The sequence below is a fragment of the Betta splendens genome, chromosome 4, assembly GCF_900634795.4.
Source record: "Betta splendens chromosome 4, fBetSpl5.4, whole genome shotgun sequence".
NCBI classification, from domain to species: Eukaryota; Metazoa; Chordata; class Actinopteri; order Anabantiformes; family Osphronemidae; genus Betta; species Betta splendens.
Genome location: NC_040884.2, coordinates 21,049,296 through 21,074,928, shown reverse-complemented (window position 1 = coordinate 21,074,928; position 25,633 = coordinate 21,049,296). Strand labels below are relative to the sequence as shown.

The window sequence follows — 25,633 nt, the reverse complement described above, 5'->3', positions numbered from 1 at the left end:
ACAACTCTACACTGAAAGCCTAAACTCTGCTAAAACACCTGCGCCCTTGATTCTGACCCTCTCCACAACCCGAGAAAACCCGGAGCCTTTCAAGCCTTTCAGCAGACGATCGTGAGCTGAAACGACATGTAGGTCCCGGCCTCTGATTGACAGGCCTCATTTCACTAATTACTGGTCTCTGTAAGCAGCCACAGCTTTCTGTGACAAACCACAGCCCCACACTGGGGGAGGGCTGTCTCACAGCCTCTTCCATCACTGGGTGTTAAGTCAGGAGCTTGTCTTTAGGAAATGAAACAAAGTGGTACACATAACAAAACAAGGAAACAATCTGTCTGATGCCACCAGGCGTGCATCAGACACTGGTCAGACACTGGTCTGATGCACTTGTGGGTTAAATTCCTGGAGAGCCGGGATTGTTTGAAAATAACTTCAACGACTGTAACGTTTCTAACCTCAGGGAGACATAGCGATGTAGAAACACGTGGCTGACACCACTGCTGCATCCTCAGCTCAACAACACCCAGGTTTACACACACACACACACACAGACACACACACACACACACACACACACACACACACACACACACACACACACACACACACACACACACACACACACACACCTGGTGTTTTTCCACCACACAGGAAAGTGGTAGAGTACTTTCCATCACTTTTTTAGGAAATCCAAATACCATAACCCACCCAGCGGAAAGAGGATATGTACTGACATTACTCTGACCACACAGTAAAAAAAAGTGGATTCAATGTTTTGTTTTCTTTCTGTAAAACAAGCCAAACTATCTACCAAGGGAGCTGAGGTTCAACCAAGGCAACAAGTGACAAACATCTGCAGGCAGATGGTGAGTTTAGCCTTAAATGAGCCCAGTGGCTGTGAAACTATTTAACCTGTTTCAATGGCTGTGTATGATTCTTCTGATACATCCAAAATCAACAGACAAGGGTAAAAGTGCGGGTAAAGGATTAAATGGTTGTTTATGTGCTCTAACATCAGCTGCCATCGTTAACCAGCATATCTGTGGGTGATGCCTCTGCAGTGTTTAGGGAGAAGTTCACTTCTTCTTTTATTCACTTCAATTCTTATAAATAATCTTCAAAAAGTGCAGTCAGACATCAACTTATTATCGATAAAACCACAGTAGGTTACTGTAAATGCACACACGCATGTAGATAGTGATTAATAATTTGCATCCGTGGCTCTGAATAGTACAATGACAGAAGATGCTGCGTTCTGTAGCGAGGAAGCACTGACCCATGATTTACTCTAAGCTGGAACACAGACAGAAGAAAAAACATCGGTTATGCTCAGAAGGTGGGGCCCTGAAAAACCCACTGGAGAATATGGGGGAATTCTATCTGCTCTCTCTGCAGAGTCTATGGGAACAAACCAAAGCCTGACATAAAGCCGAGATGTTCAGAGAAAAGTGTTTCACATCCAAAGAAAAACAAATATTTGAACAGATGGAGACATTTTTCATGTTGCTCATCTTGCTGTGCTGAGGTACCACGGCCTCGCCAGCACCGCTCAGGACGCCTCATTTGGATTTTACCCTTCGACCACGGCTGAAGAGATGGAGGCGGAGGAGGGAGGGAGGACGGGAGGAAGTCATAGAGAGGAAGATGGGGGGATAACGGCTGGTTGGTATGTACACAAGCACCGTGAAAGGAAATAAACACATTCATACTTGAGCCACACACAAAGTTAGGCAACGCATTCCTCTGCTAATGTCTCCACTCTGCATTTATAAACTGTACATCACTGTGTATGTTTGTTGATCTCCGTATTTAAGTCAGAGTGTGTGTGTGTGTGTTTACGAGAGGTCTGAAGCATTTCCAGCGGCAACACCCAGCTAGTCAACACGTGGTCGGCCGTCTCTCTCCGAGCAGCAACAGCCTCATCACACGCTGGCCGCGAATCAAGCAAATAAACCTCAGTGCAGCTCTGGGGCCGCGAGGCTCCGGCAAACACCGCCGACCCGACTCGGTCGGAGAAACCCAAAGAAAGAAAATACCAGAGCCGTGGAGATGTGTCACCTGTCTGGGTATGTGCCCGGCACCGTGCTCGGTGGCCACAAAGAAACAATAACAATATGTAGGAAACAGCTTATAAATAAAAAGAAAACAGCAAAGTAAAACGGTAAACAAGCTAAATGTCTTTTTATTTTAAATTTGTTTGTGGTTCCTGGAATCTGTTTCTGAGCACAGAGCTAAAGCTGAGATAAACACAGGCCAAGGGAAGATATTCAATTTTAAACCTGTGTTTTTTTTAATCTAAAAGGTCAAATTTGATCCAAATGTTTTTCCTAATTTCTTGGCCCCATCAGCTGTAGCCAGGCAAAGGAATTCCAGGCATTCCTGATTTCTGCTCCTGACGTCCTGCTACCTGCCACTCTCATCACCACAGCCGGTCTGCGGAGGCACCGGAGGATTTATGACGCTGGAAACGGGCCAAGTACCTTCCTGTGGCAGCAGGAGGGCCCTCCAGGCACAGATCAGCTCCAGGATGAATAGCTCTCTAGCCCTGAACTCACCACATCGGATTTAATGACACCAAAGTGGGTTTTACATGATTCCTTTTAGAGACAGTCGCACGAAGGAATTCAAGTTCATAAAAGCTAAAAATGCGCACGAACTGTGTAACTTCACACCGGGCTTCCTCTCGCTGGAAGCATGTCCCTGTGTGCGCTTAATGTTGAAAGAGCAGAGTGGACACTGAGGGGTTAAAATGGGAGCGGGGAGAGGGAAGAGTGTGAGGAATGTGACACCGAGGGCCAAGAGGGACAATGAGGGACACTTTCAGGAATCTCTCAATTTCCCGTAGAGGAGTTTAAGAGTCAGATTTAACACATAAGCTCTGCGCTCACCCTTCTTTAACCCCGGATTCTTCACTTTCACTGTCCATACTGATTCACACCTGAGGCTTGGATGCTTCACAAGTCAAGCAAAGGGCTGCAGTAATAAGGGAGAAATAAGTGACGCTATTCCCAGAAATCCATTGTGTTTTTAACAGGATGTCTGCCAACATTGAGCTTTCATGTCGTACATGCGCCTGGTGGTTCTATGCGCTGTTCCTGCGTGACATGTCAGCGTATGGAGCATGATCATCCGGGATTCCTGCTGGGCTGCAGACGTGAGCAGAATACTGAGTGGAGTGGAACGACGAGCCGGATGCTCCGAGGAATGCCGAGGCCTTGCCAAGCTAGCGGCGCAGCGCCGACCGTCACTCCGAGGAGCAAACCTTTAATACACCCGTAGTGCAGCGAGACGCCGCCGCGCTGTCCGGGAGGAACCCGAGCCTACCTGCAACGCAGACCCCTCCCTGAAACCAATGAGAACTACAGCCCGGGGAGCTAGGACTCATCAACATGCACCTATAAGGCATCAAAATGCACTAGAGTGACAGGCTGTCAATCATAATTTGAACCAGATCGTGTGGAGTATATGATTCGTGAGACGCAGTGTATTTGCTATTCTCATAAAAACACCTGAGGTCCCAGAACATCAGATTCAGGCATCCGACCTACTCCAACTCGTCTGTAACTAAAACTAAAAAAAATATAAATAAAAACTTGAGTCATTAGATAGTGTGTGAGAAAACATGAAGATGAAAAATAAGGCACAGCTTTCTATGTTGAGCGCTGCTTCATCACATGACTGACAACAAACGGAGTTGTCGTCTTCGTGTCATTTTTCATTGCAGAAGCAAGCGGAGCAGAGCAAATGTTCACACACTCACCTCGGCTTCCGTTCTCTTCATCCTGGAAGAGAAAGAAAACAGAATGTGTCAAAACATGAACAACTTGACAATGACTAGAATAGAATAGAGCGATAAATGTGGAGCAAAAGAGAAACGTGGACGAGAGCCAGAGCTGCTCAACTCCTGTCATGGTTTATGGGAAAATAAAAAACAAACACTTCAAGCCATTTTATGTTTTTTTTTCTTCTATTTCCTCAACGCATAAAGCTTTAATTTCCCTCAGAGCCCCAGTTAAAATCCTGCTGCTTTAATCCACATCCTCTCTGCGACACATATGTGCTCCACGCATCTTTTAAGACTCGCAGCTCTCCCAGCGCTTTCCTTAAGACGCTCTGACCCTCGTCCAGCTAACCCCAATATCCTCAACCAGCGATTAGGCAACGGCTCCAATCCAAGACCCCAGAAGTAATTAAAGTGCAATGTAATGAACGCACCGCTTACGTAATTAGAGAATTTTACAGTTCCACGTATCAACACAATTTAATCATTAAGTTAATCAGCTTCCGATTTTTGCCACTCCTTGATGAACTTTCTGTCTTCATTTTGTCTGGTGAGCATCTCAAACTCACGGCCTTTAGCCTTCATATCCTACAAGGCCTAGTGAGACACCAGAAGCACATACTGGCCATGACTGGATTAGAAGTGGCCAGAACAACAGAATGATACCCAAGAAGGCCTCTGGGATAAACCGTCTATCACTTCGGTTACACAAATGTCTGAAAATCCTCACTGTTGTGCCATAGTTTCTCTTTCAACATGCGGATCCCAAGCCAACAGCTATAAACAGAACATACTATGCTCACTTCGTGGGATATCCTTCCTTGCAAACAGAAGGGGTTGTCAAAATACACTTCAGAGCAAAGTAAACCCGACTTATCCTGAATTATCAGTTACAAAAACTAATATGAGTCAGGCCCCAGATAAGCCTTGAGAAAGCTGAATCGCCAGCCTGTTCCCATTAAAGAAGACCTGTCGCATTTAGTCAAGCCCTTTAGTCTGTGGCCATTAGGAGCCGGAAGTGCTCTAACATCAGGATTAATACCAAAGGACAGATTGGTACTGATGTTATCCAGAGGATGGTTGGCCTATTTCCCAGGTAGGATGCTACAAGCCAGAAAACTGCCCTGGAACCCTGCTGTTACTGCACGTTAGCATTTAAAGGACTGGTTGCAGCTATTGGTTCATACTGTATGGTTCTTGCCACAGCTGCTGAGCTGTGGTACAGAGTATGAAGGTCGGGCTGATGTGGTATATTTACATGTGATCTGAAACACTCGCTCACCTTTAAAGAGTTGTGGACGGCCGACTCGGGAGGGTAAACGATGAAGTGGCGCAGAGTGAAGCCGAAGCCCTGGGACGTCCGGCGCAGGTGAAGCGTCTTCGGCCCCGGCCAAGAAAACGGCTCCTCCTCCGGCCCCGGAGAGGCCGCGGTCGACGCCTCGCTCTGACTGCGCCCATCCTTCTGTTTGCCCTGAAACAGAAAGCACATAAACAAGTGTTACTCACTGAAATGTACAGTACGGAGGGCATAAGCAGGTTAAACATAACCTACCATCTGTTTCAAGCTAACGATCAGACATGTGACTAGCTCCCCAAACAAAGAGGGCTCTAACTACATAGTTAGTTAAACAGATGAAGCACTAAATCTCAATGATAAATAAACGAACCTAAAAATAATTATTGAAAACCAAAACATAACGGCATTAGAAATGTTTGCTCATTTCTTTCAGAGTAAATCATGGCCCCTTTAGATTTATGTTGCTGGAAAGTACAGCTATAAATGATGCAAACTAAAAAACAGAACAACAGATTTAAAAGTCAAACGTTCCTATGAAAAACAACCCAGTGACCGTGAAACTGCAACTTTCTCCACGTGTTCACAGCTAAAAACAAACTCAGCCACAAAACAAGTCAGTCACTCTTCAACCACTGGTAATAGACGTAGCCGTGCTGAAACAAAGCTGATTGTGTTTTTACACGAGAAACAGCCTGGAGCAATATAATAAATCCCCTTGATTTAAAAACACAAGAAATCCCCAGCTGGCGATTCTTCAGCTGTAAGAGCAGGCTGAGTAACAAGGCGTCGCTTTGTATGCTTGAACTGCGTCTCTGTGTCATGTCATCACACATAAATAATTAAACACTTCAAAACAAGTTACATGTCAGAAATAGTTGGCTTGGAATCTTTTAGCCATCTCTCATCTGCATGTTGAATAAAATATATAATATTTGATATCTGTACTGATTTGTATCTATAAAAAAATCATGTAAACAAAATCCCTTCAATAAAATTAGAGTAGCCAAAACTATTAACAAATACCTCATTTCTAATATTGATTCATTTTGACTTGTGAAGCACAAACGTCAAAACTGTGCTTCGAGAAGATCAAAATCTCTCTAATGATGACGTGAAGCCCCTGTTTCCACTCTGCCAGTGCCTCAACTGCATTCTGATAAGAAAATATCCCGTTGGTTTCACAAGTCTCAGCTCACATATGTTCATATGTGATGTAAACATCCGGCTGCTCGGCGACCATCACTCATCACACCTGCCTCCTCGGAGGAAACTCTACACGCTGGCAACAGAAGCCCAAGCGCCGTCGAGTCATTGAGTTCCTGCGTTGTGCTCAACGTCAGCGATCACAGTATCTGTCAGGAATAATCAGCGCCGTGGCTTTGGCTCCGCTTGCACAGGGGCCAGGCTCCGGCGCAGCTATACGGCACATATGGCTCCGGTTATTGCGCGTTCGTTCGGGGCTCTGCGGGGCCGTTTGGCATGTTCGCACGATGACAGACTTATCTCCTAGACTCTTACTGTGACTAACAGGATAAAAACATCCCTTAAATGCTGGCAGTGCTCAGCTTGCGTAACGTCACGTTTCTGCCTGCGTAACGCGACGCACGCTCCACATCAGCCGCGATCGGACCTGAAACGCGCCGACGACGAGGTGTTTGTGATGCACAAAGAAAATGTTTACGCCGACTCGGTCGGATGAAAAGTGCAGCGGACTTTTAAATGCAGTGAGTCACTCACATGTTCCTTCACGAGCCCGTTTTCCAGGAAATTACATTACAAAACTCACAAACATACAGGATGATGGTCATGGATGTGATTCAACAGGAATGTTGCATAATGTTAAAAGGGTCAAGGCCAAACTATGGGCTGCTGGATTAGTATGACCGCGCATTAGACATAAACATGCTGTTGTGCTGAAACCTGCTCTCACTCAATCAGGTTATTGTTAATGTTTGAGCACCTGTCAAATGGTTTTCACAAGAGGCAAATACAAGTGCATAATAAATGATGGTGTATCAGTGTCATAATAACCTGCAGTAAAAGTCTAGCGTTACCCTCCAGCACTGGCTTCATTCTATTATGGGATGTGTAACATGCATCAGCCTATCATGTACCAGAATTATTACAGGGAGGGAAAAGCTCAGATCGGTGCCTTTGTTACACAGTGTTTTCTTCCATATGCTTTACAATCCACATTTTTCACAAGACGTAACACACAACAGGCAATGTTCTGTATCCCCTGATGACAACTACTCCACATTGCGCCATCACTTAGGAAAACCAACCGATCAGCCCTGCTGCTCTGACTCCTGTCACATCCATCATCAGAGTCACGCTGGGGCTGGACCGCCGCAGGGCACGAGTTACTGTAGCAGTCGCTGCTAACACTAGCATCGTGATCTGGTCTATGAGAACCTGCCAAGAGTTCAAACCTCAATCAGGATCTCTCCGCAGGCTCCTGTCACACAAAAATACACCTTACATACGGATCAAAACAAAGATCCCTTCCCCCACCGACCCTCTTGGTTTCTGCCTGTCTGGGAGCAGGAGATGTAGAAGCCTCCAGAGAGCGGGATGGGCGTGGGGCGAAAACACTACCCAACACCCAGCTGGAGGAGAGCCACCGTCCACAGTGAGGCCGAGAGGCGATGAGATGAAAGAAAGAAAGGACTGGAGCTGATGCAGCCCACCTCAGCTGTTTGTTTGGATTCTGTGATGAAACTGGAATGTGATGTTACGCAACAGCAAAGCCACTCTGCACAAACGTCCCTTAGGATGGAGACCGCACAGGACAAAGTGCTTCAAGGTTCCCCCAAAGGTGCAATACTGTAAATCTGCCTCAAGGAAGCGTGGACAAATACCGTTTAATTATTCACGCGGTCTGTTCATCGCATCTTTAGATGCGTGCGCTGCCATATGGCATCGCTGACATTCACATGCCTGTTCCTGTGTGGATCTGAATGCCACTCAGCTTTCCTCCACGCTCGTGTGTGATTCAACTCGGGTTGTCTGACGTCATGGAGGTGCCTCCTCCACTCCCTCCTGCTTTTACTTTACAAACATCTTTCCATTTCTGCTTGTCTGACCACATTAGTCACCCTTGCTCCTGTATCATAGAAAAATGTGCCTTAAATTGCCTCATTTGGTCCCTAAGAAAGAAACTCCTCACCTCAGTCTATGATGTTAGATAAAAAAAACCGAATAAAGGCAATTGTTGTACTTTTACTTAAGGAGAAATGCTGAAAACATGCCTGTGAGATATGCACAGCTGAAAACATAACAGCATCTTCCTGTGACAGCGACGTGTCACTGAACCCACCACCGGGTCTAATAACAATAAACGAAATCTAAAACCCAAACACACACGCACAGACACACACGCATTAGACAAAAAGATGTGGGTCAGTGAAACAGGACAACCTGCTGCAGCGCAGGATGACGCACACTAAAATTCCGCTGCCCAGCACCTCTCATCCCCTCAAAAATGGTTCCGATGTAAACGGATATCACCTACATGCATATTTCTTGGCATGGCAGGGTCCTAAATGCCACAAGCTTTAAGAGTCTAAATGTCAAATCACAGGGATGCTCTCCGTCCCTAACAACATCTCTGTCCTTACCCGGGATCGCACACAGTTCTTTCTGGATGCCTCCCTGAGCCGAGCCCAGGACACGCTGCGGTTGGGACTGGTCAGCCCCAGCTCCACTTCACCCCAGTAGGCTTTGGCCAAAAGCTGGAACCAAAGGCAGTACGGCTCCGACAAGCAGCCGTCCACTCCGGCCAGCCGAGCCCAGGGACAGCCTCCCGATGAGAGGGAAGGTGAGAGGGAGCAGCAGCCTTGGGCGTCCGCGTCCACGTCCCGCAGGTCAGGATGATCCTTCAGGGGAAGCCGCTTGCAGCCTGGAGGCAGTCCGTTCCTCTGGGCCAGCATGGCATAGCCAGGTCTGACGTGTTCGGACAAACCAGTAGTCTTACTGAAGTCTTTACTGTTTACTTCCTCTTTTCAGTCTATTCCAAGTCTCTGGTTGAGTCCATTTTGCTCCTTCTGTCCTCCCGAGTCCGCCTTTGATTATCTGTTCTGGTCTCAGCGCCGAGAAACAGGGCTGTTCCTCTGGGCGTCCCACAGACACACGATGTTTCCATTCAGGCGAGAGGAGAGTGCACTGCAGAGAGCTAGGCCGACTGACTGACGCACCCACCCACTCACCACACAAAACTCTCTGTGAAGTATGCACACGCACGCACACACACACAGACACACACAGACACACACACACACACACACACACACACACACACACACACACACACACACACACACACACACACACACACACACACACACACACACACACACACACACACACACACGCAGAAGTGAATTCCTTCCTTTCCTACCTCCTTCATCTCCCTGTGACTACCTCACCTCCTCTGCTGCCAGCCTTTGGAGGCTGTAGCTGCTGTGCATTAACTACACGAACGCACACTCTGAGACTCGTGTGTCGAGCTAATCAATAAATCATAAGAACAAATGAAAGGAGAGAACGAGTTTTCGCTGCTGTCTGATACAAGTTGCAGGCAGCTGAGGTTTGAAGAATATTCAAGTGTTTTAGAGGAAACACCAGGAGTCGGAAACCAAAGAGAGGAAGGGCCAGTGCAGATAAGGAAGAACGTTGGTACTTTGAACCCTAGAAGGCGTAAAAATGTACAACTAATAAAGGCACACTTCCATGCATGAGCCTCTGGCTCATCTGGCAACTACAAAGTCCTAATGTCTGTGTAGCAGACGTCTGCGAGAAGACCAGAAGTTACAAAACGCACAGCGACTCAGAGTTTGCCCAAATACATAAGGTATTAAGAAGCACAAAGCTAAACACAGTTTGTGTCTGTTTGCAATTAGCTACAATACCAAGCCTTGCTGGAATTAAGCTGAAAACTTGTAGGTGCAAATGTTTGTGTCCAGTTTAGCAATAAGTATGGAAGAGGATTAAGGCCACTATAAAAAATATTTCAGTTCTGACATTAATCTCAAAATTTTCAGATTTCAAGATTAAAGCCAGACCTCATTTGTGTTGGCCCTAATCCTCTTCTGCAAATAAAGGCATTAAAAGAGTTTTTAAAGTTTTAAAATATTACTGCGGTGATTGTATCTACACTGAAAACATTCACACTGGGGTATTACTAACATTGTCAAGACCATGAAAGTGCTGCAGTTCCTCAATAGTCTGGACGCATGTAAACCATTGGAAGTCCCTTTAATCCCTTAAATCTAGTATTCAACAGGAGGCTAGCCACGCATGTGAAGGAATAGCTCCATAAAGTAAAGTAAACCCCACAGAAGCATGACAACTGCTTTTATTTTAGGGAACAGACTCAACCCTGATACCATTTGAGAGCGCGGGCAGCATTAATTTAATATTTAATCACATTTTCAAGTTGGGGCCCTGAGGCATCGGTGCTGCTCCTACAGCAGCAGCAGAACCTAGGTAGATTAAATCACTGGTTCACTACCTTTAGCAGCTAACTTGTGTCCGTCGGCAGCCGGCGCTGGATGGAAGCGCTTGCTAAACAGTGAAAATGTAAATAGCAGCCTATTTTGACTGTGACGACCCCAGACATCAGTGACCGTGAAAGCAACATCGGGAACCCAGTCGTGGAATGTTCCCCCTTCAGGGTTTGGTTACGAGCATCTTGTTACCGCATTCAAGCGGGCTCAATATAGTATGTGGTATTCTGCATGGAAAAGACTTCAGAAATAGAAGTCACTAAACACTGACTCTGGGCCTGTGGAAGCCAAAACATGGATTAAGTCTGACAGGAATAGTAGCATTATATCTACAACACAAATAATTTACCTCAGAGAAAGGAGAACAGGTGAAAACGTCAGATTTGATATTTCCATTTCTATTCTACCTTTCATGGCAAAGTAAAACTAATACATTCCAGACTGTTGGAGCTTTTAAACAGCATCATGTATGTCTCTAAATTCCTTTAAATCTAAAGCGCGTGAGAAGAAAAAAAAGGTTCTTGGATGGAATTCCTGTTGTCTAGGAAGTGAATTTGGTGCCATGTGGACAAACTAGACATGCCGCCCAGAAATATTGTGCCGTTGCCTCGGCAACAAACTAGACCACAACAATGTGGTCCACTGGACTGGAGTGTCTGTGGGTGCCCATGATTTCACGGTTTGTTTGTGTGTGTCTACGTACATGTTTATGTATAGAACGGAATATCTAGGTGTGACAGCAAGCGGTCGAGGAAGTCATTTGAATTCCTTTGTGTTGTTCCGATGTGGACCAAAGCTGAGGCCACACAGTGGAGTTAAGGTGGGCAGAAAAAGTGAAAGCTCAGAGCTCTAAAACATTGTAATGATGACCTATTAATGTCATACTATTCATACTTCCGAAAGCAACCCAGTCCCTAAAAAAGTGAAAGGGCATCCATTATGCATTTGAGATACAAGACTTCAAACACAGTCTTGCCAGATGTTCAAAAGCTGTGAATGCAGATGTTTCTTGAGGTATAACTACATCAGTCTGTGGAGCAGCCACTTCCACAAACTGCAATAACAACAGTTGCTGAAGCTGCACTGGAGTCAGCTCGGACTGGCCCACACATACAACTGTTGTCTTAACATTAGATACGATTCCTCGTTTGATGATTTGCTTCATGGTAAACAAGAATAATTAATTAATTCAAAAATTAATTACTAGTTTAAAAAGGGATGTCATCTAGAAGCTAGGGAGGAAAAAAGCGATGAAAATTCTAAAGTTAGTCTTTGTTTTAAACAACTTCAAACAGCTGAAGTACATTACTACAAAGACTTACTGTAACAAGGTCCCACCTTGATTTGAATTCATTCTAAGAAAATAAAGAAAGACCAACAGTGAATATAACACTACTCAGGTGATACACTGTCTTTCCTCAGATATGACTAAACTTACGTTTTACAATTACGTTTCAATGAACTAATGCATTTCATAATAAATACTAAATAAATACAAAATAAGAATACTTTCTAAATGAAGACATCATATCAAAGCAGACAGCTTAACAGGACCAGGGCCAAACATACTATAAACTGACCACATCTACTTAGCGCCGACCAAAGAAAATGCTTTGAGAAACTTTATGGGATTACACTGTAGTGTAAATTGTAAGTTTTGTTTTCTAACCTAGAAAAGCAGCAATAACAAATAGTTCCAGTGTGGTCCAGTTGATAAAATCAACTTGAGCATGGCCACAGACGCCTGTGAAATTCTACCAGTGTGTGTGAAGGGTGGTGCCATCGATAACAGATGGAGGGTTTGCTGGTCATTCGCTTGTTGCTGTGTTGTTAGCACTCAGCGCTGGACCCAACACAGTGGGCCTTGGACTCTCCCGGCTGATAATTCTGCACACGGCCTTGTGGCTTCACACAACATCACATGAAGGGCCAAAAACAACAGCCTGTGGTAAAATAAAGACAAGTATGGAGAAAATGTCAAGCAGTGCAGGGTTTTTGGGACCACTCATGAGCCCTTTACTCATGTGTTTAAAGACCAACAAATACGAGTCCAAATTGTGGATTTGGAAAGCAAAAAGCTAAATTAGTATCAAGAAAAGCTACTGCTGGAAGTTTTTACATCTACATTTATACAACGGACGCCAAGTCTCACAAGGAATGCTCAAAATCCAAACCCTAACAACCAAAGTCATGTTCCCCAAGTTGTGAAACCCGTTTGAGATGTTAACATTTTGGGAGAACACCACACAATGAAAACCAGGTTGTTGCATGATGCTCTTTCATTTTAATCCACTCAAATCTAGAGTCTAGAATTTATTAGATGATTATCTACAGCTCTGATTTGTGTAACAAAAGAATAAAGGGCCTGTGGTCTGTAAGCAGCTGACAGGATCTCTGGACAGGGATTAAAGACACAAGGCTCCGACCGATTGGTCCTCATGTGTGACCAACTTTATGTAGCTGTGGCTGTGTGGGGTACGTGGTGCCGGAAGGAAAGGGAAAGTCTTGCAGGAGTATTAGGCTCAATTTGGAGGAGGCTTTTCAGGACTCCCGGCGGGTGTAAGATCTAATCTGAACATGCTGCATCTGGGCTCCGCGAGGTATGGCTTACTGTAACAATGGCCCGGCTAATGAGGGCCAGGGAACAGACTGCTCCCACTACGCAGCCACACCACTGCACATCCATAAAGCCCTTCTTCATGCAGCCCCCAGGGATTACCGAGGGGTATGAACCCCACCACTGACTACCCTGGGGACGCATGGGCAGCCCTGAGATGATCAGGCAGATACTAGAGCAGAATGAGCTTGTTTCAAGCAGATAAGTGCCTCAATCTGTGAGTCAGAGGCAATAGTCGGTCAGGTATTGAATATGAGAGCTTATAATATAGTGTTTGAGCACTTTCATCTGGCAGAAAGTACAATGGCAGCAGAGAGGGAGGGTGCTTTGGAAGTATAGAGCCTGAAGGCAAAGGGGAGAAAGTTGGACAGCAAAAGGGAGTTGGAGACGCTGTTCACAGCTGGAAAATAAACAGTCGCTCATTACCAAACATTCTGTTTAGCAATAAAGAATATGTAACAGGCTGAAAAACAAGCTATTGCTTCAGTAAGTTTAAAGAGGGGATAAACTATATTTTTTCATGTCCTCTAGAGATCAACTCAGCTTATGCTGTTCACTACTGTGACCTCATTTTTAAAACTAACTTCAATTAAAAGTTTCTGATGAACGGTTTATCAGCTCACTGTGGTGCAGAGGGATTTCAGGCCACTTCTCCAGAACAGCTTCTACTCAGGAATGATGGTTGACTTTCATCATAATCTGATTTTATCCACCATTTCTACAAAACTGATGTCAGGGAGCAGTCAGATCTGTAGCCCTGTTGTCTGATGCATGATCCAGTTTAAAGGTATGCTTGCTTGTCCGTGTTTCACAGATGGGATAAGGTCCCCATACTGAAGGTGCCTGTTTAAATTCCCACAGTCTAAAATGAAGTCATTCTACAATGTTCCCGAGTTAAAAGTCTTGGCAAAAGCAAAAAATGTTGACAATCACTTAAATAAACTAAAGATGTTGGACATAGAACGGAATCATTACACAGTTTGAATGTCTCTTAACTAATAAAAATAGGTCATGTTGTAATAAATGCTGAAGCTATCAGCGGTTGCTGTCATTAAAACCCTACACCAATAATAAAACTGCTCTTTCTCATGCATGCTTTGGGCGTGAAGCGCAAGTTGGCACCAGCTTTTGTTTCATTTTAAGGAGCATCCAACTCAAACATAACACATTACGACACAACAACTCCAAAAGCTACCAGTTTAACTCCCTGTGAGTCATGCCCACCGCATATTTACAAGCCAATGTAATACTTCTACTCCACTGGCAACAACTACGCTCAAAAATCACAGTTTGCTATGGAGACCATCTGTGAGGAGCAGGGGAGAAATGCCCGGCAGCTTCAAATGTCTAGGAGTGGGAAAAAAATGCAGGGGATTTCCTCAAAAAACTGAGCTGAGGCTGCACCAAGAAGAGGTCATGGGTTGGACACTCACCAAAAAACCTAACGGGGAGAAAGACAAAGGTTCCAAGCCCACAGGGGGTTTTGCGTGAGCTTGGTGTATTAGGGAGCTCCCTGGTGAAGGAGCGCTGCTTTATCGAGACAATTGTCTCCAGAGGTCCCTAGACACCTTCAGACAAATGCCTCTGCCAATCAAGCATTCAGTAGCGTGCTCATTCACTCCTCGGCAGCTGCTCTCAGAAAGAAGCAGATATGTTTCTGATGACAAGCGCTACCCCAGCCTACCCCACGCCGGACACCTCTTGTGCTAATGTTTAATTATGGCATCTCTCATCCTGTCCCGGCTCCTCCCAAAGGAAAAACCTCAGGGTTATGGAGAAGTGAGATGACAAAGAGCCTCAGATCACCAGAAGGTGCTAATGAAGACACAATTATACTCCTGTCAGATGGACATGGTAGTGTGGGATAAGCCTGTTTCCAGGTCAGTCTCAGTAGGTTCTCTCTGACCTGGCTTTGATGTGCTGCACTGGTTTACTGATCTAGTGGGATGGTTAAACCTCTGGTGCAGCTGGATTCACCCTAAAGAGCTACTTTAACCCACTCAGGCTGAAAAACCCAGCATAGATGTCAACAATTAGACACCGACATATTTGGACAAACACTTGAATGAAATAGAAACGTTAATAAACTGAAATGAGAATAGGTTATGGAGTCTAACCTCTCCACCCTGAATGTAAACTAATCACTCAGACTTTCCAGATCTGTGAATGGCTCCTTTAACAAACTGTGACGCAGCCGTTAGCCAGCATGTGCTTCATAAAGGGCCCATATACCAGGGTGTAAGCTGAGCTTGGAAGTCCCTTGGCAGAGGTTTAAGGTCAGACTGCTGTGGTTTGGTCTGGACTGGAGGTGCATAATTACAGTGTAATGGGTGACAACACACATAGTGCAAGGACAGCACAGCCAGATTGGACGGCAAGATGTTTGATATGTTGACTTCTCTATGTGCTCTAGACTCTAGACCATCAATTGTCTTAGGAAGGATTAGGTTTACAGTAAACAGGCGCCTTAGTGCTACAACTACTGTACAAATATCTTCAATTATTGATGAACAAATTATTTAAATCTTTAAAATTAAAGTCAGAAAAATAATCCTAGCCAGGGCAGCAAAGTTCAATACCAACATCTCTGGCTGCCTCCATGCAGATTCCATCCACGTCATCTCTGGCATCTAACGCTACTATTCTGGTCCGCTGGTGAAATATTCAAAACGACCATTTAAAATTCATAAGTGACTCCTGAGATGCCAACTCTAAAAATACACTTTCCAACGTAATGGAATATGAAATATTCAAGCTGATATGAGGCCTTTTGCCATGTTGTGTTTACTTTTCTCACGTGCGGCTGCAGTAAACGTGTTTTAGCTTCAATATGGATTTTGGAAAGAACAGATCAGAAACTTTTTTTTTAATGGCTGTACAATTTCATAGACTGAAGAATTATTTGTTCCCTCTGCTCCACATCTGTTAGAACCAGGAGTGTCAATTCTCTAGTATATTTTTAACATCAGAAAAGTTGAACATTAGTACGATAACATTTTTATGCAATTTTAAACCTAATGTTATGAAGGCGTTCAGTGGACTGTGACAACTGTGTTATAGAACAGATCTGGTCTTGGTTATAAAGAGAGACACTGCACTGGAGCCAGCACTGATGACACGCCCTTTAAACAACAGTCACACATACCGAGACCCGAGACTGACCAAGGGCTGTAAATTACCCTGCTATTATGGTCCAGCAATAGTGAGAGCAAAAATGTGGCAAACAGGCAGAAAAAGAGAGGAATCCTTAAAGATGTGGACGTCTGCAGAGTCTCAGTGAAATGATGGTCCTTGGACTTCCCCTCTCTGGCCTGAGCTGCAAATCTGGTCCTCTCCTCGTTTCTTCATTTCCTCCTTATTTCACTCTTTTCTGCCAAAGGGTGCGTCCTCTCAACTCCCCCTTTGCTGCACTTCATCAGACCTCCGAGTACAGCCACAGAGAATTTATCAATTAGGACGTTGACTCACAAACGCCCTGAAGCTCACTGTGTGACATCATGGTGCGTGTCATCAAAACGACCATGCTGCTTGTGTGCATTTGATGGTTCCAAACGCCTAAATTAGCCACAGTCATTCAGCTAATATCTCCGTTAGTCAGTGTGTCACCAAACAACTGAGCTGTGATGTGGCGAGCAAAAAATACTAAATGAGAAAACATTTCCAGGATATAATCATATAGTTTGTGTTTTCTGGGAAAACAAATTCACTGACATGTCTGTCAGATGCAGGGAAAAGCCTTCATCTCTGAGAGGATGCAGGTCTGATTTATGACAGTGGACGACTCAGCCATAATCAGATTTTTTTATGAAGTCTGAGCTGCTGGCTGATGTCGCCCTGCGGATCACAGGGCAGGCCCAAACAAAGATGAAGATAAAAATATGACATAAGCAGCTGGGAATAGCGGCATGAGTGGACCCGCTCAGATGCCAAGGGTCAGTGCACTCAGAAGAAAAAGGGGTCAAGAGCGAGATAGCATGAACTAAGAGTGAAATAAGCCAAAACAGATAAACTGACAGCCCCAAGAGATGGACATGGGTAAAAAATGGCCTGTAGGTTGCGTAGCTGTTGCTAATGTCAGCCAGGCCAGTGGTTCTGGGTTCAACAGGGTTCATGTGGCCTGCTGCAGACATACAGCCAGACATGGGATTTATACAGGGTGGGGCAGGTGTGACTGAACAGTAATGTCCTGTATTAGCTGGGAGAAGAAGAATGTGGTCTTTCAGCTGAGCGCTACCGTCACTCGGCGGAGAATAGTTTTGGGGCTGATGCTGTTAGCACGAAGCCGGGCGCCTGCGACGTATCCACAAAAGCCCCGACGTCGAAGTGCATCGCAGCGGGACGTCAGCGCTGAGCGTTCACCCAAGCAGCAGCTGGCAGAGGAGGATCCAACAGTGCCTGCTTTTCCTGGGCTCTGCTCGCTCTGTCCTCCGTGGGTCCGCGCAACAAAACCCCAGTTACGTAATAAGGACCTGGGCCAGATGAGCTGAAGAAAAGACCATTTAGCTCTCCACCTCTCTCCCCACAGCGTGGAGCAGCTCGCCTCATTATTCACTGGAATGTTTTCCTCCCATGTTTGTCCAGGGGGGCCGGGACCCCAAGGCCGCAGGGCTGACGAATCTGCGCTCTGTGTTTGTCTATCACTATTTTCTTAATCTGGGGTAAATTCCAAGCTGACTGATGAGTAACCCTTTATAGGAACCACTAAAAAACAACAAAAGGTCCTAATTTTCCCGTCACACACCCATCACTTGATGAATCAAGGACATATCTTGCTGTGCTTCTTTTTCAAAGAGGTCATTTTCATTTACCCCAATATGAATATTGCTACAGGAACTAGTTTTACAACGTCTCATATGTAACTTGTTATAATATAGAAAATGTAAGACAGCCCTGAAGTTAGACTTCACCCAGAGGAGCTGTATGATGGGACACAAACATCCAAATCACTTGGAATGGACATTAATTGAATTCCACCTCCCACCTCTCTACTACAAAGTACACGCAAAGCCTGACCAAGCCTATTGGCGAGTGATGCTGTTAATTGTCTGGAGAAGTCAGAACGAGCCAGTGGGTGTGTTGATAAAGTTTCTATCATGCAATTCATTTACTTTTTGCACCACATCGTGCAAACGTTCCGGTACGCTGGCGTCAGCCTTCATCTGAACCAGACGGCATTTCCGGTAGGTGAGAGCATGTCTGTCACCACAATCTGCTGTGTTGTGTGCTTGTATGAAAGTGCAGCTATATATGCAACAACAACTCACAAAGCACACACGCTGATATAATGTAAATATACATCTGAAACATTTCTTTCAACGTAGATGTGTTCATTTCAGTTCACCTCCGAAGTGATTTTCAGGGGGAAACTACAGGCTTTCCTTTTTCAGTAGGATTTTTTAGCAAAAGTTAGTTTTAAACACATTTTTCTGTCGTGTTTGGGACTTTCCATATTGCCATGGTGCTTTCGTTACCAATACATTATGTGTACACATCTGTGGGCACAAAACAAAAGCTGCAGAAAATCACACAGGCACTCAGGGAAGAGTCTACATAAACAAGGAAACCTGCCTCCAAGCAGCCAATAAAATACACAGCATGCATAAATATGTACAACAGTATATAAACACAATCTTGCAATTAAAATCACTAACCCTATGAAATAAATGTTAGTTTCTAAAATGAACATCACTTAAACTGTGATTCAGCACCTATTGTTTGTGCTGGGATGCGTGAGCTTATGTGTTACTGTCAGAGAGGGAGTGAAAGGCCGGTTGGTGGTAGTGCAGGCCCAGACTGAGGCCAGATGGCTCCCACAGCAAACCCCACTGCCTGTCACTGGCTCGTGTGTGGGAGGAGGGGCAGGAGTGTGTGTTTGTCAGGCAGCGGTGGTGGGACTGAACCAGAGCAACTGATTAAGCATTAAATCAGTTGCTAATCTGATGGCGGGAGATTTCTGCAGCGGACAAAAAGGACTCTGTGCAGCAGCCACATACACAGATACTGCACGGAAAACAGTTGTGGGGAACAAATGGACCCCCACGCCGGCTTTCGCTAGCAGTTATAATGTGGAATAAGCTTCAAGGTTGTGGCTACGGACGAATGGTTGTGAGACAGCTACAGAAATAAAAACATGAAAGCCATCAAGCTACCGCCTTGGTTTCAGCTGCACGTCTCATTCCTAGCTATAAATGTACCATCCTATCAAAAGCACTACTGCATCACAGTAAAGAGCTTCCTACCTTTAACCTGCTTATCTCTACAATCAAGCACTATTCAGATTCAGTCAGATGAATGACTTGCTTGTATCATATCTGCGCTGCCTGCTGGTGGCCCATGACGTGGCATCAACCAGCAAGGGGGCTGGGTAGTGGTGACTTGATGCCTCGCAAGGAGAAAGCGAGACGCAGAAGGTTGGCTAAATGCGGGTCGTCAGTTTGAATCAGTGCGGTAACCAGACAGCTTGGCAGGCTGGGAGCCACCGGCAAAGAATGCCCAGTGCGTTCCCTATAGGTGCAGCGACGCTAATCCTGTTAGCGGAGCCAAGATCAGCTTCTAAACTGAGCGCACCTCACTCACTCAATCCCATTGACAAGAATGTTCCACCGAGGCGTCGAAGAATAGTGGCAGGAGTCGCACTTCATGCAGACGACTTTAAGCTCGACCTAAAGAGGGTCCTTTAGGTGCAGCAGATGGGCACTGCATCCATGCTATGCTAGGGGCGACGCTAGCGCCCATTCCGAGTATTCCCAGACGTTTCCTGAAGCACGCATGTGTTGCGACCTTCATGCAGGGCACGGGGCCTGCGAGTATTAATGTAACAGACCAACGCTGAGAATGGGGCGACGTCAGCCTCTGTAACGTGAGACCTGGGCAGCGGGGGGCCAAGTGACGAGGGGAGAGCGACAGTATCCAGGTAACGGTCATAAACAGTGTCAAAGCAAAATGAAGCAAGGTGAAAATCAGAGCATTGATTTTATAATGACTCACTGACAAAGAGCAGTTACTGTGGGATTCAATTAGTCCGCATGCATGTGTGCAAAAACTGCACCTGTCAGCATCAGGCTGCTGATCTACTGTTTGTACATTCCTGTTCATGACACCTTCTCTCCTTTTTCATCCTGGTTCTACTCCCCCCTTCCAGCGTTAAGAAGATAAGAAGTGTGGGATGCTGACCAGACTGACTTCAGTATGAGCATGAGCTCATATTTCTATCTTAGTTCTGCAGATACAGTGCGTTTGGGAGGTTTCACTCACATTCTGCACATTTCTTGCTTTATGGCCCAGATATTTTTGACTTGGTGAACTCCTATATTACAGAATGCGTCGATATGTCTTTCCCCTCTCCAAAAAGCACACAGAGCTCTTTTTTAAAAACACTAAGGACTAGCAGTCTGATGATGGAAAATGTTGGAACACGCACGCCGAGTACAGCAGGGCAGGGCAAGGTGTCCATCATGGGTCTCTGCGGAGGGTGATGCAATTCAAGACAGGAGGGCGGGCTGAGGGATGGAGAGAAGGGGCACAAATATTTGGACTATTACTATTACATGACTTTAAGTGCAGTCCCCCCCTCTCTCCCCACCCGCTTCAGCTCCGCTGCAGTCCCACCCAACGCTGAGGCCCATCTGGAGCGCCTCGTGACCCAACTGATTAAAAGCAGTTGGGGCCTTTCAGTGAGATATGGCCAGTGGAATGCAGAAACTGTGGAAAAGCCCCGAGTAAGTGCATCTGAAAGGTGTGTAAATGTATGCGTGTGTGCGTGGCGAAGCTGACGTGGGCGTGAGTCTGCACATGTGCATGCAGCCACATGGCCATTAGTGCCAGTCATCAGCAATCAATCAAATCAAAGACGGAAAGAGCGCAGAGCTGTGTTGATGGATGCTCCCATTGTGACGTGGGTGGATGGGGGGGATCTCTGCACCTGAATCACAGCTTTGTGTCTCCTCCACTCTACTCCAACCTGGCTCACTACAATCGCCCCGTCCAAACCAGAAGGTATTTACTAGGTGCACCCGTTGAGCGGCATCACTCTCCTCCGCCAGCGGTGCAAATGGAAACCAGGCCGAGAGCCGTATCTCTACCCGTTGGAGCGTGACACGCCGGCCCACGGTTCATCTTTACTGCTCTGGTCTCGACAGGGGATCCTCCATGTGGTTAATGTTAACATGTGTTTTACTGCTTAATTGAATAATGAAGCAATGAGAGAGGAGGAAAAAACCACATGGACGATGGCTGCACCAAAACGGCTGCCAGAGGAGGATTATGCGGTGAGGATGTAATACTTTGGTTTTAGAGTTGAGCTCAAATATGTTTCTTTGCCATAGGTCTGTCAGTGACACTTGCATTACGTTTTAAAAACATAATCCAGTGAGGTGTAAAGAAAAACTGACCACTCCACCACCCTTAGTCAGACCCTATCCATCAACAGCAACTGGTTTAAGTGTAGCATCACGTTGCATAATTAAATCTGATCAGTGTAATATAGTTTAGCTAATAAAGGGAAATTCAAACCACATTGGAGGGTCATCGTTTTTACACAATGGAGACTTTTCAGTCTGTCTGGCTGCTTTTTTCCCTTTGCAGGCTTTTTCATCTCCATTTTCTAAAATATGGTGCAAAACAATCAACACAAGTGTCTCTATACTACAAAACTTTGTATTCATTAATTTGCAGGCGTTTGTTGCTTAACAGGAAACACGCAGCCTAAAAGGCTGCATTCCCACTTTGATACGGAAAAAGAGGGATAATTATTGCCAGTGTGTCTTGGAAAAAGACGACAGCGAGGACAACAGTCGCTGTGGATATGGGAAAGCCTGGACACTTTTACCTCAGATGACCATTAACTCCACACGAAGCCTGACAAACTGCTGGTAGTCACAGCAAACAATAAAAACGCAGAGGCGCCGTCCAAGGCAACATTCAGTCTGTTCCATGTTCCATTTGCTGGGTTTCCTAATACTATAATGGTTGATTCTGCAGCAGATGATTAATATCCCGCAGTTAATCCACAGAAATCTCTATAATGTAAATATTTCAACAAGAAATACTATCACACAACAACACAATTAAATCGCCATTAAGCCGGGCACGTGCAGAACCGTACGCAGAAAGAAAACAACACGCATTTGGCCATTTGGCAGGAAGGCATAGACAGAGCAGAACTGAACACAGCAGGTCTCCGGGCCATGGTGACCACACCCGGACCCAGCTGGAAACAATAAAACCCTCATCCTCCTCACGTCTTCCTCTTTCCCTTCATCTCCTGACCTTTATTGCTGCCTCTTCTCTGAGCCTATATGCACCTTACAACATACTTGGACTCTGAGTGTCTTCAGACACCATCCTCCCATTGTCAGATGGTTTCCTATGATCGCTGGGCCCCTAAGTAACAAAGAGGGAGTGTCCACTACATTCCCCATCATTGCAGTAAACAGTCAACTAGTGAGCAACTCACTCTGGCATGCACACACACAGGCCTTTTAAAAAATGAAATAAAAACAAGGGAGAAACAGATGGATGGTTTGTGGTTTCAAGAAAAGCAAAAGAAGAAGAAGAATTTCCTGGCACAGGTGGAAAAACGTATAGTTGTACATATTTGATACCACTGCGTCTCCTGTGATGCTGTCAGACTGGTTATGCTTGCAATGCATCACTGTTGACTAACAAATCAGGCGTCAGTCCGTCTGTCAGAAGACGGTAGGTTTCACTGAATGCTAATGAAGAGCCGCCTCATCAACATCAGAACAACGCAACGTGTGGACGCAGACTGACACAGGACGGAGGATTTATTATTACAGCCTGCATCGCCGGCCCAATCACGTGCTGTGACGCTGAGCAGGCAGCCAATCAACGCCTGCTTTACTGGGATGCCTCAGGCCTGAATGAGCAGAAAAGGAAAATAGGCCGTTCTTTTAACAGAGGACATAACGGTGACCTGAAGCCAACAGAATTCAACCATGGGAGCAAACTGCTAAGCTACTGATGCATTTGAGCTAAATGAGTCTGGGAAGGACAAGTGTTTGACTCTGATCATCTGATAACAACAGCAGGGGGAATCAGAGTATGGAGAAGGTGACCGACACACCAGTGATCTATGGATTCTCTGTCAAGGCTCTGCAGAGGGATTATTCAACCCCGCCCTCCCTCTCTCTGACTGCCTCACATGATGTAACTGCTCTTTATAAGCTGCTCGACTTTGGATACAACGTTCACCACGGCTGCGGTTTCAGCACTCAGACGACAACAAAATACACACAAAAAAAAATAAAGAGGAAATAAAAAGGCAGCCTCTCCCCACATGCTGCTGACATTTGCAACCTCTTCTCGGTGGATGGAGGAGGAGGATAAAAAAGAGCCAACATGTGAACTCATGCATAAAAACACAACACCACCTTCATCACACACGTCCACCCTTACATGCATGCACATGCTCCACCCACTGCTAAGCTCCTCCCTGCCCTGTCTGCATTGCACCAAAGAGAGCTGCATCATTTCCAGGCCCATTTTCAACATCCAGGCCAAGGAGACTCAGCAGCATCCAGCTACTTCTTATTCACATGCTCTGCTGTCTTCACTCTCCTTTCCCTGGCATAGAGGCACAGCTTTAATATAGAGGAGAGGGTTGTTTTACATGTGTCTCCATGGTTACAATCCAAGGACAGGGTGGTTCTGGGTTTTTGTTGAGCCAAGCCATTACAGCCACATGCAGCAAAGCCTCATACATTTGATTATTATGCATCTGCGTGGACGGATGGGTGAGGGGTGGCAGTATGACATGAATCAGCATTCTGCTCACGCCACCTTTTACTACAAACTGCTGAGTACTACAGCACAGCTCCGATTAACAACACAGTCCACAGTGAAGGAGCCTCCATGGGCTGCAGACACAGCTCCTGTTAGCCACAGGAGGGATCCCTTACAGCTTTTGGTGGTGGTGTAACACGAGACCTCCTGTTGTAAACCCAGTAAAAGCTGAGTCAAAGCAACATGACTTAAGTGTGTGATTTGTCTATTTGGAATGTGAACTGTTTTTTTGAATAGATAAACATATTTATTCTTTTTGTGTTCAGCTACTGCTAATTATTAGGGTATACGTTTACTGAACCACAATGTATGGGTCGAATATGTCCCATTTGTAGCAGGAAGCTCATAAACGATTAGAAAGTGAAAGGCAAAGGACCTGAAGATAATCTATTTCACAGAGCTGAAACCTGCCCCCTGTGTGTAAACATTAACCTGCCCCAATGGGAGGCAATACTTCATGGTTTAATGCCTCAGTACACCCAAATTCAAAGACATTACGAGTTATTGTATATTTTAGCACAAATTTATTGTGTGATGTGGATCTTTACTTCCTTCCTCACGTGATAACAGTGCCTAACAGTTTTTTTTTAATACCAGGGTGTTCCTGGTACTTTCCAATGAGTCTTTACCAAAATAAAAGTCCTTCTAGGAGAATTGAGATTGACTCTGTGTATATGTAGAAAATGTGCCCACTGACATCACCAACCAACAACCAGAAAACAAACAGATGTTTAATACTACTAGAGGTAAACTAATCTTTTGGAATAATTGATATTATGCCTGATTGTGAGAGATGCATTAATTACATAATAAAATATAATATAAACATAATTAAATGAGGAGGGGAAAAACTAACAGACACATTAGACACACGTTAGCATGAGACTGATTGAGGTTCTAGTGACTGGAAGTTTTATGACTCTCCTCGCCTTCCTTCTTCCCGCCTCACATCACTGCCCCTCGGTAGCTTTCATATGCTAATGGTTGGGCAATTGTGCAGCACTATAGCCTGGAATTCCTCTCCACAAAGGAGATAGAGATGGAAGAAGAGAGGGGAGAAAGGAACAGACTGACGGAGAAGGAGAGATCAGACGATGGAGGACTGCGACACATCAGAGGCCAGAATCACTGAGCAGAGGGGTTTGTTAGTGGCACAAAATCCTCAGGCTAGTTTCAACTTGAGTTTTATTTGTTGTAATGGATAAAACAAGATATACGGTATATATCATTAGAAAGACATGATGAGTGTTTAGTCCAAAAAAAAAAAAATGAATGGCATGAAGGAGGCCCTGCCTTCTGTGTTGGGTGTGGTCCATCACACTTGTCAGTGGTGGTGGCTCCCAGTGCACCAGCATCCAAACAAAGAGAAATGACGTACACACCACTGTTACATCCAGTCCGTCACCTCGGCCGCCCCCACAGAGACAGAGAGCAGGTGGGCCAATTAGTGTCCCCAGGGTCCCCCTACCCAGATGCAAGCAAGGCCCAGGATAATTGGTTTCTTCATCTATGAATTATTAATCCTGGTTGGCTTTTGAGGTTTTTGACAGAGCACCCTCTGACATGCAGACCTTCCTGTTTAACCCCTAGAGTGCCACAGAACATGAAGCAACCAGAGAAAGACTGATGTC

General features: G+C 45.3%; 1 protein-coding gene across 6 annotated transcripts in view; it reads right to left on the bottom strand.

Annotated features, from left to right (window-relative positions):
* Positions 1-25,633, bottom strand: part of LOC114853005 (rho GTPase-activating protein 21) — a 53,170-nt gene that overhangs the window by 18,806 nt on the left and 8,731 nt on the right. For 3 of the 6 annotated variants that reach the window (XM_029145806.3, XM_055507833.1, XM_029145805.3), the window contains 2 exons: positions 5,061-5,249; positions 3,758-3,779 (listed from right to left, as the gene is read on the bottom strand). In XM_029145806.3, coding sequence (XP_029001639.1) covers positions 3,758-3,779; positions 5,061-5,249 — 211 coding nt within the window. Of the gene's footprint in view, positions 1-3,757; positions 3,780-5,060; positions 5,250-8,695; positions 9,263-25,633 lie in introns of those variants that run through there. The other 3 variants (XM_029145803.3, XM_029145804.3, XM_055507831.1) reach the window with 2 other exon arrangements.